The sequence below is a fragment of the Mizuhopecten yessoensis genome, unplaced genomic scaffold (genome assembly GCF_002113885.1).
Source record: "Mizuhopecten yessoensis strain PY_sf001 unplaced genomic scaffold, ASM211388v2 scaffold9033, whole genome shotgun sequence".
Classification (NCBI taxonomy): domain Eukaryota; kingdom Metazoa; phylum Mollusca; class Bivalvia; order Pectinida; family Pectinidae; genus Mizuhopecten; species Mizuhopecten yessoensis.
In genome coordinates this window covers 397,012-417,469 of record NW_018407845.1, presented here as the reverse complement: position 1 = coordinate 417,469, position 20,458 = coordinate 397,012, and the positions used below count along the sequence as shown (strand labels likewise).

Below are 20,458 nucleotides of genomic sequence, written 5' to 3'. Positions count from 1 at the left end.
ATGTGATTACCATTACAACAGTCTAGAGTCTTACTGCAGTCTAGCAGACCTAGAGGATGGCAATGTTCTACTCCATCCAAGGGAGACTACTTCATTCAGTTTCTTTACATAAGAGTTCCTTAGTAACGAGCAATGATGTTGTTATGGTAACCTCAGTAGAAGTCTTCAGGAGATGGTTCTCAATAATAAAATAAAATGTTGTCTTTGATTTAAATCCTTTATTCAATCAACAAGTACGGTTCTAAAATGTCATATAAATTAGAAGCTATCTAGAAGACAATGCCCACATTGTTGTTTGAGTCTTGTGTGATCTTTTACCAAGTTTCTGACTAGGAAGAGTGGGTGAGATTAGTTTCGAGATAGCTTCCAAATTAACCGAGCGTAACCTACGCATGTAGTGTATTGGATCTACCTACAAATCAACGAGTCATCACAATCAACATGAGCATTTTCATACTAGCATTTTATGTACATATCAAAGTCTCCCTAACCCTCAGCCTGACCAGACTATCAGTGCTCGCCTTTTGTTAGCAGATGTACTGTGGAGCTTTAATTTCTACAAAAAAATCTCCATGGATATTTATCTGTAGAAGGAACATGTCTCTTGAATTTATACATGAGTAGATATCTGAAAAGACAAAACTTTTATAACAACTGAATTAGCATTATATTTTCAAGATATATATTTGTTCAAATATTTAAAAAAGATGGCAAGCTACCTTTTAAAGAAGATAGTATTTCATAAGGAATTTGAGATGATATAAACTTCTGTTCAGTTACATACATGTAGTTTTAAATGTTTAAACAGAAGAACTGTGAAGGAGTATTGTTGATGTAGATAAATGGAGGTGGATGGTTTTCACAGGTCAAGCCAGGCTGGGTATAGAGACAGACTAATTCTACAGACAGAATGTCCTGTAAAGTCACCGCAATCCAGTGACATAGTACACAAACACACAATAAGGAAGTACATACTGAGGATACATGACCATCTGACAAACTGACAACACACCACAACCAGTCTTAACTGACACCTGTTGGACTCCCACAGTTGGTCAATATAGGCACTGTGTCATATTACACAGGTTTAATAAGGTTCTTAGTGTTGCATGTGTCATGGACTATCAAAACATTTGGATCGGACAGTGACATAAGGACGAACAACCAGATAGGGATGGTGGAATGGGTGGGCCAGATAGGACAGGTTCTGGTGTACCTGTCCAATTTGTCAGGTTGTAATAGAGCTAAGTACAATACATTTTTTTTTTTATATTAAAAACTGAAATATAAATAATCATTCATATTTGAACATGTTTATATCACACATGGATGTAGTACACAGTGATTTATACAACAACGGACTGAACATAAAGGTATTCTCGTGTCATCGCATAAATCACATTATAACCACAGACTGGGCCATGATGGTCATGTACACAGGGCCATAATAGTCTGGTATTGGTACAGCGCGCCATTATAACAGTCAGTGGAACGCCAGGCCATGACAGCCTGTGGTACGCCCGGCCATGACAGCCTGTGGAACGCTGGGCCATGACCGGCCGTGATTACGTCGGGCCATTACAGCCCACAATACGCCAGCCAAAGACAGCCTGAGGTACACCCGGCCATGACAGCCTGTGGTACATCGGGCCATGACAGCCTGTGGTACGCCGGGCCATGACAGGCCGTAATTATGTCGGGCCATGACAGCCTGAGGAACGCTGGGCCATGACAGTACTACAGATTACTACAGTACACCGGCCAAAGACAGCCTGTGGTACACCCGGCCATGACAGCCTGTGGAACGCCGGGCCATGACAGCCCATGATTACGTCGGGCTCTGCCAGCTTGGTACTATTACAGCAGGCCATGACTGGTCAAACTGATGTACAAATGATACAAGTCTTCAAATGCAGCATGATAGTTGAGTATAGCGATTTTGTACTTTTAATGAATGGCTGTTTTAAAATTTGATTGAATGCATCATAACAGATCCCGTTATAACCCAGTCATGGCCCACAATTAGAAAAAGAGAAGTAAGAACGATGGCTATAGAAATATACATGAGGGTATAACAAAGTTAGGACTAACATCAACAATAGTCTGATATCTCCACTGACAAACTCAGACAGGATCAACGCTACAGACTAAGCAATGTCTATCAGTATTATAACAGTCCATTCTGAACAGTGACTTTGGATATAGGAAAGTAAGTAACTGCTTGGCAGTGTTCTGTAATACATTATATATTGTAATACATTATATACTGTAATACGTTATATACCATAATACATTATATATTGTATTACATTATATACTGTACTATGTTATGAAACATAATACATTAACATACATAATTTTCTGAAATACATTGATATACATAACATAATGTAATACAAGTGGAATATTATGCTTTATAATGATTAACAAATTGTTACAAACTAAAAAAAATATTAACAACTTATTTTATAACAACAATAACAAGAAATAAAATGTAAAGTATACAACAACAATATCAACTCCTAAACATTAATTCCCATGTCACAACTCGAGAGATCAGTGTCAATGTGACTGAGTTATACTGAAATATCAACAGCAAGTCATTACCAAGAGATTCATTACTATACTCATAGTCTAGAATACAGAACAGTTTGTAAGGAATGATGATGTGTACTTGTACGGTCTGTGTGACTGGCATGGATTGAAGGGTGGAGTATTAGTTCAAGGTCACAGCAACAAAAACTAGAGCAACAACAAACATGGAACACAGAGGTTTTTGAGGACAGTTTCAAATGTACAACTTCAGTATTTCAGATCAAATAGTTTTCTTTTTTGATTAAAAGTTGCAATAAGTAAAGAATGATGCACTAACCTTGAACTATTGACACTGTCACACAAGGGCAGACAACCCTGATGGCTGTCACACAAGGGCAGACAACCCTGATGGCTATCACACAAGGGCAGACAACACTGTTGGCTGTCACACAAGGGCAGACAACCCTGTTGGCTGTCACACAAGGGCAGACAACCCTGATGGCTGTCACACAAGGGCAGACAAACCTGATGGCTATCACACAAGGGCAGACAACCCTGATGGCTATCACACAAGGGCAGACAACACTGTTGACTGTCACAAAAGGGCAGACAACCCTGTTGGCTCGAGATATTTGACAGTCAGTCACAACCAGTTATTATGAGCTCACTGGAATGTATTAATGATTTAAAAGTCACACTTAACTGGTGTTTCTTAAACACCTCAAACCACTTACTTCACTGTGAAAGACGACTATACTGCACTGTAACAAGTTCTAACAACAATGTACATAGTATCATCAAGCAAAATTAAAGCTGAATATAAATCAATGCACAACAAATGTAATTTGCATATTTGTGATTTGTTAGTAGATTTGTTAGGTTGATAAATGATAAGAACTGTACCAAACCAGAAAATTCCGGGTCTAGATTGATTCTGATGGATATATAAAGGTAGGGGTCTGGATTGGTCCCAACTGGTCCTAATTAGGCTGGGGCCTACAATGGTCTGTTGGTTCTAAGGAGGGGGTTAGAGTGTTCCTCCTGGTCAAGCTAAGGTAGGGGTCTAGTTAGGTCAGAACTGTCCTCAACAGGAGTATAGCACTACCCCCATTGGTCATAGTAAGGTAAGGTCTATTTGGATTTTTCATATGAGTGACAAATACAGAGTAAATAACATCAGGTGACTTACAACAGCAATCTATTTCCCCTAAAGATAGGGTAAAAATTGATAATTAGTTACTCTGTACTCTTTCTACTTCAAATCCGATCACCCTACTTCAAAACAGAAATCTCACTTCTTTGAGTTTCAAAGGCATCACATGTATGTGCAACTATAATAATTAATGATGAAAAATTTGCTTTCTATAATTTGTATTCCGTATACAAATAACTGATTTTTTTTGGTGTTTTTAATACAGGATAGCAATTTTCTGTGTGTAGACACCAGGTTTGAAATGGGAGCAGACAGAAAGTTCATAGTGACTAGCAGGGTACTTACTACACAATACCTAACATGGGTCATCCCAAATAAAAAGGAGACAAATTATTCCATTGTTCATCTGGTGCAAAAATGTCTCTTCAAACATGATTAAATAAAAATAATTGCATATTTGATAAAACTGACCACTCGCTTTCATCTGCATGACACATACACTCCTCAGCTATATCTGAAAATTTTATTCATATAAACCCAGAAATAACTCCAATCCTACCTGAAGGACTCGGGACTGGAAACAAGATAGTTGTCTGATAGCCACTGTGATTCCTGATCAATTAGTGTATACTTCCTGTGTTACCGTACTACATTTAACCTTATCAGTGCCCTTTACCAGTGTCAACTGTAGTGACTTTAATAAACACCCTGGGTATTTAGCAGTTTAGAGAAAATAATATTAACAGAACTTTCCAAATTTCTTAAAAAAATTACATAATTATACCCCTTTATGAAGTAAGATTGTAAAGGTATGGTGAAGGGATGGAATGAGAATTTGGGGCATTTTAAGGGATTCAGCATTTATTTGGTCAAATATGACACATATTTCTATATTGAATCATAGCTACGGTATTGCCATTTTACCTCATTAGAGCCCAGTGCTATACTATACCAGTATAATCAACACTTCAGGTTTTCATTAGGTATCACATAGTCATCAACCTCTTTCTGTCAAAAACAATCCCATCTGTATGTGGCCCACCTCTCTCTCTCTGTCAAAAACAATCCCATCTGTATGTGGCCCACCTCTCTCTCTGTGTCAAAAGTCTAACATGTCAGAATGTGTCCCCACCTTTCCCTCCATGGGTCAAAAGTCCACCCCATCAGAATGTCTCCCTCTATTCCTGTGTGTCAAAAGTCCACCCCATCAAAATGTCTCCCTCTCTTTTTGTGTGTCAAAAGTCCACCCCATCATAATGTCTCCCTCTCTTTCTGTGTGTCAAAAGTCCACCTGGTTTTCTAAATCTAATAAAGTTTGTTCCTTAATCTATTTTGTATCCCATTTTTTATCATCATTACTAGTGGATCTACTTGATAGTGGGCACTGGCTATGTTAAATGATGTACAGGGTAAACCATGTCTAGTTCACTGTCTACTGACAGGAAACGTTTCTACTATGTATAATATTTAATTCTGTCAACTGCTCGTTTATGTACAATTATAAGAGTTTTAGTTGGTTGCAAAGTTTGTACATCTTCATATAATGAATTTTGTTAAAATATTCTGATTTTTTTTTTAAAACAAAGATCTCATTTCCCTTTATAATGTATCTTAATCTTCCATCTTAATCGCGCTTACTCGAGATACGAGTTAGGAATATAAACAGGTCATTGACCTACTAGGTCAATGTGGACCCAATGTGTCTGTTTCTGAATCATTCAAAGTTCATGCGAAACTCATCTTATATTTTATTGAAAACATATCAGAAATGTCATATCAACAGTATCTTTTTCTCGAAAAGATAGTTTTAAAATTAAATATGTCTGCCATCATTTATACAAAACATAAAGAAAAAGCATAAATTGTATATGAAAGTATTGATAATTAAATATACAAATGTACAATATAAAATCTTACATTTGTCTAAATATCAAGAGAGATCATTTGGAATATCCTGCCCATAAAATATACAGGATGCTGATCCTAGTTCACTTGAGAGGTCTGCCAGCTCTTTTGATAAGACCGATTCCAGCTCACTGGAATCTGATTCTATCTCCATAGAAAAGTCTGACAGCTCACTTGAGAGGTCTGACTCCAGCTCATTTGTGAGTTTATCAACACCTCTCAGCTCACTCCTAATGTGAGCAAGGCCTCATGCTATGGAACAGGGAAAAAACCTCAGTTCACTATTTCAAAATGAGGCAATACTCTCAGCTTTCTTTCAATCAAGGCAATGCCCTGAGAATAAGACTGTGCAGGGCATTGCCTTTAGTCTATGAACACTGGAGACCTCTACTTTATACCCAAACTACACCTGTGCATTGCATATATCTATTTTGATATATTTGAATATCATGTAATTATATGAAATTATCAAAACTTAAACCCCTAAACCATCTCGTTCTCTAGCACAGGGATATTGTCACCATCATTAATGCTAGCATATTTCATTTCCAATACATCTACTGAAATATTATTTGGGAGGAAGTAAACAGCTCATACAAGTTATAAGAGCAATGTTTGAATTACAGAATAACATTTTAAAACATTCCTATAGTTATCATTTTCTTTTCCCTTCTTTATAAATTTCATTTTTACTCTTCTTAATTTACAAAATTTAATGTTAACCAAGACATTATTTGTAAGATGATAAAAGAGAGTTCTCTCCCCTTATGTGATGGTGACAACATTAGCTGATCTAAGAATCTCTGCCATACCACAATGCCCTACATGTCTCGCGCTCACAACATTTATGCATAAGTTGTACAGGTCCTAGTCTACAGACCGTGGCCATCTCCATCCTGTTCTGCACACTGCTGGCACTAGAAAACAACCGCACACAACTATAAATAAAATATTTCTACAAAAGATCTGTACATTTATTTTAAAAGTCATCGATACCACTGTTTTTTTATGTTAATATAGGTTTTACAGTCCCTTTTTAAACAATGAAGTTCTCTAACAAAATTCCCTTTGAAGTATTTTAAAATATGTTTTGTCACATTTTCTGCTGGATAAATGTTAAGTTTATATCTCCAGAATCTATAGTTATCATAGAGTATAAATAACATCACATCATCTTTATGTTTACATAAAAATGTAATCCTTATCCTAAAATTTTCTTCGCCATTTTATAAAAAATATTTTTTTTCAAAATAAAATAATGTACATAACTTCGATCCCATCACTTCAGTTGTAAAAATATACCCAACTTTACTCATTAACTGAAGCATACCCACAAGATGATAAGTGATAAAAGAAATGATGGAGTAGATGCCGGGTACAATGCATGCATTTTGTAGGGATATGTTATGTCTAGCTACTGTTTAGTCTTTGTGGATCAGTATAATGGTCACAGCAAGCCACAAAAACATCCATCTAGACAGGATCCCATCGCATGCCTCAGCAACAACAACTTTAACCATAGCAACATGCAAACATTAACAGCAGCAAGGTCTGTTTGTAATAAGTATTGTTTTAGCTAAAGTATACAATTTACTAGTTATCACCAAATTCAGGAAAGAAAAAAACCTAACATAAGGCTGTTAAAAAGTGGCAGATATTAGGACAGGTTATACATTCTTAACATTGGGACAACATATTAATGTAAAAGGAAATCCTTTTAAAATGGAAAAGCAGTCCAATCCTGAGGGCAATGCAGAACCTGTTGAAAAAGGAGGTAAAGGGCTATGTAAAGCTGTTCTGAAGATTGATGATAACCAATTCAACTGAGTCTGGAAAAAACACCATAATAAAATTCAAAGATTTGTTTTGTCTTTTTATCTGGTTTGATGGCAGTAGCTTGATTCAAGGAGGATAACCTAGTCTGATAGGGGTAACCCAAGGGGGATAACCTAATCTGATAGTGGTAACCCAAGGGGGATAACCTAGTCTGATAGTTGTAACCCAAGGGGGATAACCTAGTCTGATAGTGGTAACCCAAGGGGGATAACCTAGTCTGATAGTGGTAACCCAGTTCCAGGGGATAGACCTGGTCTAATAGTAGTAACCCAAGAGGGATAATCTAGTCTAAAAGTAGTAACCCAACAGAGATAACCTAGTCTGATAGTGGTAACCCAAGGGGGATAACCTAGTCTGATAGTGGTAACCCAAGGAGGATAACCTAGTCTGATAGTGGTAGCCCAACGGGGATAACCTAGTATGATAGTGGAATCCAAGGGGGATAACCTAGTCTGATAGTGGTAACCCAGTTCCAGGGGATAGACCTGGTCTAATAGTAGTAACCCAAGGGGGATAAACAAGTCTGATAGTGGTAACCCAAGGGGGATAATCTAGTCCCTGTTCCAGGGGTAGCCTAGTATGACAATGGTAACCAAGACCAAGAGGGATAGCCAGTGTGTTGGCAATAACTTAACAGGGAATAATTATGTGAGATGGGAGCTATTCTGTCTGGTGTTAGTATAATGGAGTTTCCCAATCATAATGGGGTAAACTTGTCTGATGACAGTACCGGTCAAAATTTCACTGTAAAGGAGACAGCAAACCTCACTTTGATTGGAACAGGAAATAACTCTGCCTCCACCCCAAGGGAGATAATCCAGGGGAGATAATTCAAATAAAAGATACTTGTATTACAGCACAACACGTTCACAACACCAAGGTGGCAGAACAACAATAGCAAGGACAATCAGTGAGTAACAGACTGAGTTACTGCTGACAGAACAACATGGAGGTGAGAGGCTAGTTACTACGGTGCATCACACAACTGGGAGAATTACTTACATAAGAAAGCAAGCCTTGCCCTATCTCACTGTAGTGTACACTTTTCAGTAACCTCCCCAACACTAGTGACCACTTTCGATTTGAATTCATCAAGACTTTTTGGCACTGGAAAACATAAAGAAAACTCATTGGATCCATGTCATTTCTTTGTTCCTGATATTAGTAATTTGATTTTATATTGAATTTGAATGTAATTTTTTAAATGAAAATATTAAATTAAAAATGTATTTCATTAGTAACAGTAATTGATTTAATGTTGAGTCAATTATTTGCTGTTATGATTATTTTTGTTACTTAATTCTGCCTTTTCCTAATTGTTTGATGTTGTCTGAGTAACTAGACTAAATGATTTTGATAATTACAGAAAACAGGCTACATAAAAGTGTTCCCAAACTTCAAAGGTACACTGAATTTAACACCTTGGTAGGTACAGTAATAGTACTACATATGTATACATAAACTGCAACACACTTCCCTGAAAATAATACAACTTGTTATAGAATATAAATATCTCTTTTTACTTATTAAATCAACCCCTGAGAATAAACTATAAAGAATTATTTAAAGCTAATTACAGGTTATCAAGGTTTCCATTGGAAGGTTTATATCAATGCTGGAACAATTGGGACAACTCAAGATAAGAAGCAACAAAATAAAGTAGATTTAGAAGATAATGAAACAGAAAAGTCAGGATGAAAAACGCAGTACATACAGACAAAATCGTAGTAAGAAATGGGAGAGAAAAGGTAATGAAATCCTGTACAGTCTGCTCTGTAATAATCTAGGGACTCTAGGTGATATCATGTATGGCCGGGCAGCATGTGTTCAACAGCCACTAAAGTCACATAATAAATTCTATTTTGAGGTAGTATTAATAGGTCCATTATTATCTTTGAATGGACTAATTAAAACAAATTGAAGAAAAACAATTCTTCTATAAACTAAGCTAAATGGAGTTACCTCCCCTCAGTGGAGCTGAGTTACCTCCCCTCAATTTACCAAAGAGACACAGCAATGGTGGCAATGTGAAAGAAGTTAGCATTATAAGAAAATAAAGTATAAAGTGGAATATTTACAAGTGATTAAAGATAAGATCAGGAATGTTTCAAACAAACGTTTAACACCAAGGAATATAAAGAGTAAAATAAACATTATTCTAGACTTTTACACGACAAAGAGAATTAAAAAAAAATGAAAACTGACAAATATTTTTATTAGTATTTAAATATGAACTTGTGATGTGCAGTGCGTAATCTCACACAATGAAGTAATTGTCATGGTGTGACCCTATAACCTCTACTTTTTCTCAATTCTCTCAAAACGAAGTGATACGCTTGCCATGATGTGCCCCTAAAACTCCAGCCCTCTCACAATCAAAATTATACCGGTGTGACTCTATCCAGTGCTTTATCTAAAACCTCCCACAATGAAATGATACAGGTGCGATGGTGTGACCCTATCCTCTCCAGTACTTTATCTAAAACCTCCTACATTGAAGTGATACAGGTGCCCTGGTGTGACCCTATCCTCTCCAGTGCTTTAACTAAAACCTCCCACAATAAAATGATACAGGTGCCCTGGTGTGACCCTAGCCTCTCCAGTGCTTTATCTAAAAGCTCCCACAACGAAATGATACTGGGGCCAGGGTGTGACCCTATCCTCTCCAGTGCTTTATCTAAAACCTCCCACAACGAAATGATACTGGGGCCAGGGTGTGACCCTATCCTCTCCAGTGCTTTATCTAAAACCTCCTACATTGAAGTGATACAGGGGCCCTGGTGTGACCCTATCCTCTCCAGTGCTTTATCTAAAACCTCCCACAATGAAATGATACAGGGGCCAGGGTGTGACCCTATCCTCTCTGGTGCTTTATCTAAAACCTCCTACAATGAAATGATACAGGTGCCCTGGTGTGACCCTATCCTCTCCAGTGCTTTATCTAAAACCTCACAAAATGAAAAGATACAGGGGCCAGGGTGTGACCCTATCCTCTCCAGTGCTTTATCTAAAACCTCCCACATTGAAATGATACAGGTGCCCTGGTATGACCCTATCCTCTCCAGTGCTTTATCTAAAACCTCCCACAATGAAGTGATACAGGTGCCCTGGTATGACCCTATCCTCTCCAGTGCTTTATCTAAAACCTCCTACAATGAAGTGATACAGGGGCCAGGGTGTGACCCTATCCTCTCCAGTGCTTTATCTAAAACCTCCCACAATAAAAATAATGATACAGGTGCCCTGGTGTGACCCTATCCTCTCCAGTGCTTTATCTAAAACCTCCTACATTGAAGTGATACAGGGGCCAGGGTGTGACCCTATCCTCTCCAGTGCTTTATCTAAAACCTCCCACAATGAAATGATACAGGGGCCAGGATGTGACCCTTTAGAAGTATTTGTCCTGTGATACACTGATTCATACAATGAAAAATGATAATTTATACAATCATTTTTGGAAGAAACTATGTTGCATCTGTATTTTGCTTTTCTTAGATGCATTATATTTAAATATAGTTACGACGAGGATTATTCATTGACAGTGTGATGGGTTGTTTACAGGTGTTTTACACAAATATTGCACCCACACCCACACCCCCACACCCACACACACTGGTAAATGGCACAATAAGACTCAGCTAATAGCTAATAGTAAAAAACAAAACATCATTGAAGTTGAACATCACACAAACACACAAACACATATTTATAGTTTATTTGATAATTTAAATTTTTAAGAAAAATGGCTAAGAAAAAATTATTTCAGAACACAATAAAATTGATAATAATCTTGCTTTGGAAGAATTTAGCCAACATCTTTTGTCAGAACACCCAAAGAAACTGAATGTGCTGTCATCTTAATCCGAGGTGTGTGAGATATTACTTGTTTCAGTGTAACTGATTTGAGGTGTGTGAGATATTACTTGTTTTAGTGTAACTAATCCGAGGTGTGTGAGATATTACTTGTTTTAGTGTAACTAATCCGAGGTGTGTGAGATATTACTTGTTTTAGTGTAACTAATCCGAGGTGTGTGAGATATTACTTGTTTTAGTGTAACTAATCCGAGGTGTGTGAGATATTACTTGTTTTAGTGTAACTAATCCGAGGTGTGTGAGATATTACTTGTTTTAGTGTAACTGATCTGAGGTGTGTGAGATATTACTTGTTTTAGTGTAACTGATCTGAGGTGTTTGAGATATTACATGTTTAAGTGTAACTAATCTGAGGTGTGTGAGATATTACTTGTTTTAGTGTAGCTGATCTGAGGTGTTTGAGATATTACATGTTTAAGTGTAACTAATCTGAGGTGTGTGAGATATTACTTGTTTCAGTCTAACTAATCTGAGGTGTGTGAGATATTACTTGTTTCAGTGTAACTGATCTGAGGTGTGTGAGATATTACTTGTTTTAGTGTAGCTGATCTGAGGTGTTTGAGATATTACATGTTTAAGTGTAACTAATCTGAGGTGTGTGAGATATTGCTTGTTTTAGTGTAACTGATCTGAGGTGTGTGAGATATTACATGTTTTAGTGTAACTAATCCGAGGTGTGTGAGATATTACTTGTTTCAGTGTAACTGATCTGAGGTGTGTGAGATATTACTTGTTTCAGTCTAACTAATCTGAGGTGTGTGAGATATTACTTGTTTTAGTGTAACAAATCCGAGGTGTGTGAGATATTACTTGTTTTAGTGTAAATGATCTGAGGTGTTTGAGATATTACATGTTTAAGTGTAACTAATCTGAGGTGTGTGAGATATTACTTGTTTTAGTGTAACTAATCCGAGGTGTGTGAGATATTACTTGTTTTAGTGTAACTAATCTGAGATATTTCTTGTTTTAGTGTAACTAATCCGAGGTGTGTGAGATATTACTTGTTTCAGTCTAACTAATCCGAGGTGTGTGAGATATTACTTGTTTCAGTGTAACTAATCTGAGGTGTGTGAGATATTACTTGTTTTAGTGTTACTAATCTGAGGTGTGTGAGATATTACTTGTTTTAGTGTAACTAATCAGAGGTGTGTGAGATATTACTTGTTTTAGTGTTACTAATCTGAGGTGTGTGAGATATTACTTGTTTTAGTGTAACTGATCTGAGTTGTGTGAGATATTACTTGTTTTAGGGTAACTAATCCGAGGTGTGTGAGATATTACTTGTTTCAGTGTAACTAATCCGAGGTGTGTGAGATATTACTTGTTTTAGTGTTACTAATGCGACTTTCAGTTGATCATTTCTAAAGCTGATACATAAGCACCAGGTATAAGGAATGAGCACTGTTTTTCTACTTACAAATATTTTACAAATTAACATTGGTTTCTATTGCACCAGCAGATTATATATACCGCTACAGGATAAAGTCAGAGGATTCACTTTTCCTTGAACACATTTATGTCATGATTCATGACATGATGAAATACTGCATTCTTATTCTAGGACAAGAAGATAACTCATATGGCTGATAAAGCACCAGCTGAGAAGTAACTATATCAAAATATACTTCATTGTTGGTTTGTTATAACAGTAAATATGTGTCATCTGACACAACTACAGGTGACACAGTTGTAGTTCTTAACAATAATGTCACTGTACACATGTGTCAAAGTAGACATGTATCAGTATACACAGGTATCACTGTATACATGTAGCTATACACAAATGTCACTATACACAGGTGTCAATGTACACATGTGTCACTGTATACATGTAGCTATACACATGGGTCATGGCACACAGGTATCACAGTACACATGGGTTGCTATACACACATGTCAATATACACAGGTGTCACTGTACACAGGTGTAAATGTACATAGGTATCACTGTACACAGGTGTCACTGTACACATGGGTTGATATAAACAGGTGTCAATGTACACTTTACAAGGGTGTTACCTTCTTGCACCCTATCAATTGCTTGCACTTCAGAAGAACACAAGTAACTTACATAAAACGCACTTACTGTACCTAGCACTTATATAGAAGCTGAAATCAAACAGTTCTTACAGAATGTAGCACTAAAATGAAGACTTAATGGCAAACAATGTTTTTGTTATATTTATGTGTCTTTAATATTGAATTATAAACTTTAGAATTACCCACCTGTGTTTGAACCAAAGTTTAAACCTGGTATGAAGATGAAGTATGAGAAACCATGGTTGCATCATCAAACAAAGGTTACATCTACAGGTAACCTACAGTGTAGGTAACCATGGTTACAATTACAAACAATGGTTTCATCTAAAGGTAACCTACAGTGTAGGTAACCATGGTTACAATTACAAACAAAGGTTACATCTACAGGTAACCTACAGTATAGGCAACCATCAGGGTACAATTACAACCAATGGTTACATCTACAGGTAACCTACAGTGTAGGTACCCATGATTACAATTACAAACAAAGGTTACATCTACAGGTAACCTACAGTGTAGGTAACCATGGTTACAATTACAAACAATGGTTACATCTACAGGTAACCTACAGTGTAGGTAACCATGGTTGAATGTATACTGTAGGTAACCTTGGCTTCATTTACAGATTAGGTTACCCTAGTTACATTTACAAAATAAGTAACCATGGCTTAATTTACAGTGTAAGTAATTAAGGCTACATTTGCAGTGTAAGGGAACCACTGTTATTAATAGTGTAGGTAACCTTTACTACATATACAATGTAGGTAACAATGGCTACGTTTATGATGCAGGTAACAATAGCTACATTTATGATGCAGGTAACCATGGCTACATATACAATGTAGGTTACCATGGCTACATTTACGATGCAGGTAAACATGGCTACATATACAATGTAGGTTACCATGGCTACATTTACGAAGCAGGTAATAATGGCTACATTTATGATGCAGGTAACAATAGCTACATTTACGATGAAGGTAACAATGGCTACATTTACGATGAAGGTAACAATGGCTACCTTTACGATGAAGGTAACAATGGCTACATTTACGATGAAGGTAACAATGGCTACCTTAACGATGCAGGTATTTATGATACAGGTAACCATGGCAACTTTACAATGTAAGTTAGCATGGCTACATAAAAAGTGGGTTGAAAAGGGTGTGTATTTTATTCCAATGACCAGTTAAATAACCATTACTGATAAAAGACAGGTTGGTAAGAAGAGAAATTCTTGAAATTAACATTAAATCTTCACACAACATTAATAACATTTTGTGCTGGCCACTCATAGATTTTTCTATCAACAATTCATTTTTTTACCTTTTTTATGTATATATATATTTACATCAATTTTAACAGTTAAAATGAATATAATTTAAAATGTACACTATGCATACCTTCCCTACCCTATACAATACATTGGATCGATTCAACCACACAAAGAGGACTCTCCATTGTGATATATAGGGGAGGGCGTCAATGCTATAATAACTACACAATCTAAAGCTACGGTGAACACACTATTTGTTGTAAATGATCTTGATAGAGCCACAATATCACTTCACACAATGATATAAATATAACTTTATTACTAAAATTGATTTTTATTATCTTTTTATGTATTTGGTAATTGCATTTCCTTTTAATTTATATGGTAACTGTAAACACTTGAGCCTATTCCAGATATGTCTGTACATGTATAGTGGTAGTTTAATATGCTCATTGATTCATAATCATACACAGCATTGAGACATTTTGTCAAATGTATCACATGTTGCTACAAGGAATAAAACAAGCCTGCTAATGTAGTTAAATTCAAAGTATCTAATTTTTATTTCGTGTGATAAAATTTTGGTCATACTTAGAAACTGTAGGTTTATAAATTAGCTGATTATATCATTCATCATTGATAAAATGTAATATATGAGACACACAAGAGAAATATCAGTTATAAGTGGAGCCTCTTGCTCTATCTAAGTGAAATATAAATTACAATGACTTATGATGTAAGGGGCGTAACTCTCACTCCTAATGAAGACATGTTGTCTGTATGGAGCCCTGGGCAGACAGAACAATCTGTGATAATATGACGACTAGAGTTCTGTTCTGATGATTATATAATACAGTGACTTTACTTTAATTTATAAAATCAGAAATGACAACAGCAGCAGTAGCAGACAGAGACCATGATTAATATTCAGGCCATATTTACATCTCCAGAAAAAGCACGCCTCTCCCAGCGATATTTATCTCTGGGTTGAAATCCTCTGTTTCTACATGTGACTTTTTACCATGAAAGCAGTTTCAATGGTTAATTTATTTGTTATTTCTAACATTGCTTTAAATTTCAGGTTTATTTGTTACTTCAAATATTTTGTTCATTTTAAGGAAGATTCTTAAATGAATTCATGAATGATATTTTTGTATTTATTTATTTCTTCTGATTTTTTTTACAATCAGCCTATTTACAGCATGGAGAATGAAGAGAAAATAGAACATTTTTTGTCCTGATTGTTGAAAGAAAACAGCGAAGGAAATAAGAAGAAATTTAAAGAAATAGCACCAAAATAAGCAAAAATATAACAAATCAGTCATTCTCAATCTAGATGTTTGACTGATGTACATGAAAGTCACAACTTGAGGTGTGACTGATTACAGGTAAGTCACAACTTGAGGTGTGACTGATTACAGGTCAGTCACATCTTCAGGTGTGACTGATTACAGGTAAGTCACCTCTTCAGGTGTGACTGATTACAGGTAAGTCACAATTTCAGGTGTGACTGATTACAGGTAAGTCACAATTTCAGGTGTGACTGATTACAGGTAAGTCACATCTTCAGGTGTTACTGATTACAGGTAAGTCACCTCTTTAGGTGTGACTGATTACAGGTAAGTCACAATTTCAGGTGTGACTGATTACAGGTAAGTCACAATTTCAGGTGTGACTGATTATAGGTAAGTCACATCTTCAGGTGTGACTGATACAGGTTAGTTATATCTTCAGGTGTGACTGATTACAGGTTAGTCACATCTTCAGGTGTAACTGATTTTAGGTCAGTCACCTCTGCAGGTGTGATTGTTATACAGACAATTTATAAGTCACCTCTAGAGGTGAGGTACACAACTTAGTAGTCCTATAGAAAAATGTAAGATGGAAACTATTATCACACAAAGTTCATACAGCAACACAAGGCTGAAAATTTACTTGAAAATTCATCTTCATCTTCTGAGTCTGCATTCGCCTCAGCTGCAAGTTCTGCTGGTGTCTTTTTCTTCCTCCCTAGCCGCCCATCTGCGTCTTCCTGCAAAAGAGTGCTGGGATCGACTTCTGGTTCCTTCTTCTTGATTCCGTACTGTAACAGTCAAATATCACTCCATTTAAATTCTCCATGCAAAAATATGGTTCAGTATTTAAATTTTGTAAAGCAATTTTCAAACCGAGACAATGTATGACTGAGGTAAACCACAAGCTGCCTGGATTGATTAGCTAGAGACTAAATTCAATATTCCAGCACTTTTGCATGGATCAATCTGTTCAAATTCTCACAGCAATATATGGAGTAGTGACATTAACCAAATGCAATATTTATGAACCTGAGTACATTAAGGCCAATACCAAAAGACCAGTATAGACTGAGGCTACGTGTGTACTCTACATCATCCTATGGTGCTGTTCCCTACTGTACCCTATCTGACAGTGTTGTTCCCTATTGTACCCTATCTGACAGTGTTGTTCCCTACTGTACCTGATCCTACAGTGTTGTTCCCTACTGTACCCTATCTGACAGTGTTGTTCCCTACTGTACCCTATCTGATAGTGTTGTTCCCTACTGTAACTTATCCTACAGTGTTGTTCCCTACTGTATCCTATCTGAAAGTGTTGTTCCCTACTGTACCCTATCTGACATTGTTGTTCCATACTGTACCCTATCTGACATTGTTGTTCCATACTGCACCTTATCTGACAGTGTTGTTCCCTATTGTACCTGATCTGGGAGCATTACTTCGTCCTGTACCTTATCTGACAGTGTTGTTCCATACTTTACCTTATCCTACAGTGTTGTTCCCTATTGTACCTTATCCTACAGTGTTTGTTCCCTACTGTACCCTATCTGACAGTGTTGTACCCTACTGTACCTTATCCTACAGTGTTGTTCCATACTGCACCTTATCTGACAGTGTTTTCCCTATTGTACCTGATCTGGGAGCATTACTACGTACTGTACCTTATCTGACAGTGTTGTTCCATACTTTACCTTATCCTACAGTGTTGTTCCCTATTGTACCTTATCCTACAGTGTTTGTTCCCTACTGTACCCTATCTGACAGTGTTGTTCCCTACTGTACATTATGCTACAGTGTTGTTCCCTACTGTACCCTATCTGACAGTGTTGTTCCCTACTGTACCCTATCTGACAGTGTTGTTCCCTACTGTACCCTATCTGACAGTGTTGTTCCCTACTGTACCCTATCTGACAGTGTTGTTCCCTACTGTACCCTATCTGACAGTGTTGTTCCCTACTGTACCCTATCTGACAGTGTTGTTCCCTACTGTACCCTATCTGACAGTGTTGTTCCCTACTGTACCCTATCTGACAGTGTTGTTCCCTACTGTACCCTATCTGACAGTGTTGTTCCCTACTGTACCCTATCTGACAGTGTTGTTCCCTACTGTACCCTATCTGACAGTGTTGTTCCCTACTGTACCCTATCTGACAGTGTTGTTCCCTACTGTACCCTATCTGATAGTGTTGTTCCCTACTGTACCTTATCCTACAGTGTTGTTCCCTACTGTATCCTATCTGAAAGTGTTGTTCCCTACTGTACCCTATCTGACATTGTTGTTCCATACTGTACCCTATCTGACATTGTTGTTCCATACTGCACCTTATCTGACAGTGTTGTTCCCTATTGTACCTGATCTGGGAGCATTACTTCATACTGTACCTTATCTGACAGTGTTGTTCCCTACTGCACCTTATCCTACAGTGTTGTTTCCTATTGTACCTGATCTGCGAGCATTATTTCGTACTGTACCTTATCCCGAATGCCTTGTCGAATATCCTCCCTTTCCTCTTCCATCTTTCTGTGTTTTTCCTTACGCTTTTCCTCTGCCTCTCGGCGCACTTCCTCCATCTCATTCTGTTCCTCTGTATTAGGCCCATCTTCTGCTGCTTCTCCTCCCTCTCCACCCTCCTTGTCACCCATAGCACCTAAACACACAAAACAGGGTGAGCGCGGGCCACCAACACTTCCTACTCCCTTTCTCAAGAACCTGACCACTCAAACTGTTTTCTTTCTTAAACAAACCCTTCGATAAAGAAACTATTCCTCCTGCACCAGCAACGGAAACAATTTTTCTCTGAATTCCTGGAGGAGTCAACTTTCCCTTGTACCTGCATAGTACAAATTACTCCTATCTTTATAGTCAAAATGAAAAATAAGTTGCTAAGCTGCCTAAGGTACCAATCAAGTGTTATAAGTTTCATAAATATTGGCATAGGAAATAAGTAGCAGTTCTTTGGACTAAAATTATCCAGAATTCTGAAGAGGATCATATCTCCGCTCCAAATAGTTAAAATAAAAAATATGTCTGAACTGCCTGGGGAACTGATCATATGTACCACATAAATACAGGAGAGGAAGGTAAGTACAGGTAAGTACAGGTAACGAAGTCGACCACAGCAACCAGACACCAAGGGGACCAACAAATGGGGTTACAGGTAGATAACCATCTCGTTATACAAAACTCCAGGAAGCATACACCCTGGTTACACAATACCAGTGGGACATGTTTATGTAGCAGAACTTGACTTGGTAAATTTGTCAGCGACCAGGTAGCTCACGTTGGTAGAGCATCTGTCTAGAGTTCGGAGGGACCCTTTTCTAACGTCTAGAGTTCGGAGGGATCCTTTTCTAACGTCTAGAGTTCGGAGGGATCCTTTTCTAATGTCTAGAGTTCGGAGGGACCCTTTTCTAACGTCTGGAGTTCGGAGGGATCCTTTTCTAACGTCTAGAGTTCGGAGGGACCCTTTTCTAATGTCTAGAGCTCGGAGGGACCCTTTTCTAATGTCTAGAGTTTGGAGGGATCCTGGTCTGACGGCTCAGTTCTCTTTTGTTCTGTTACATTACATCGAGACAACTGGTCATAGAATGCTTGTGGGGCTTATAAGGAAAAAATCTGAATTCTCACACTCACAGACACAGAATGCACAAGTATAATTAAAACATAACTGGAAAAATATGTGACTAATACAATTCTAAATAAAAAGAAAGTAATTGAGTGAACTAAGACTATGTGTAAAAACCCAAAATATTGAGTGAATTAAAATTATGTGAAGAAACCCAAAATGTGAAACTGAAGAAGATTCCTGATATAGAATTTGTATTCTATAGACCGGAATTAATAATGTGTAAATGAAACCTTACCTTGTACAGACACTAGTTGGTTACCAACCATCTGTGTCAGGCATATTGCAGCCACAGAGGTAATGGGTAGGTCTCGTGTATATCTATATATATCATATATAAATGGGCATTATATAAGTATATATACATATATAGGGTGACAGTGGCCCTATATCGAGATAAAGCCTTACCTTTTACAGACTTTAGTTGGTTACCAACCATCTGTTTGGCAATAAAAGCAGCCATGTTGATCTCCTGTGATCAGGTTACTCACAAAATTACACACAATTCTCTTCCTCTCGTTTCAGGAGCATTAGATCTGGAAAAAAAATCAGTTTTAATATTGAGACTTTTGTTTAACACAGCTACCATTTCTCCTCAAAACACAATTAACACGAATTAGCAGCTCCAACATCTCGGTCCAAATTTGTGATGGTTATGGATCAGAAACCTTGTGGCACTTATACTGTGCTTAAAATATACCGGTCGTATCAACACCTAAGTACCACACTGTAAATTAAAACATGTGGTACCAACACAACATGAACATGTGGTATCAACATCTAAATACCACGACATAAACATGTGGTATCAACACCTAAATACCACAACATAAACATGTGGTATCAACATCTAAATACCACGACATAAACATGTGGTATCAACATCTAAATACCATGACATAAACATGTGGTATCAACA

The 20,458-nt window shown here is 37.2% G+C and overlaps 1 protein-coding gene across 8 annotated transcripts in view; it reads right to left on the bottom strand.

The window, feature by feature from the left end:
• Positions 1-4,831: 4,831 nt before the first annotated feature.
• Positions 4,832-20,458, bottom strand: part of LOC110457170 (complexin-like) — a 174,984-nt gene continuing 159,357 nt past the window's right edge. For all 8 annotated transcript variants that reach the window (XM_021508306.1, XM_021508310.1, XM_021508312.1 and 5 more), the window contains 5 exons: positions 19,948-20,075; positions 18,386-18,561; positions 16,554-16,701; positions 8,432-8,536; positions 4,832-6,510 (listed from right to left, as the gene is read on the bottom strand). In XM_021508306.1, coding sequence (XP_021363981.1) covers positions 8,457-8,536; positions 16,554-16,701; positions 18,386-18,561; positions 19,948-20,002 — 459 coding nt within the window. In that variant the 5' untranslated portion in view covers positions 20,003-20,075 and the 3' untranslated portion in view covers positions 4,832-6,510; positions 8,432-8,456. The remainder of the gene's footprint in view (positions 6,511-8,431; positions 8,537-16,553; positions 16,702-18,385; positions 18,562-19,947; positions 20,076-20,458) is intronic.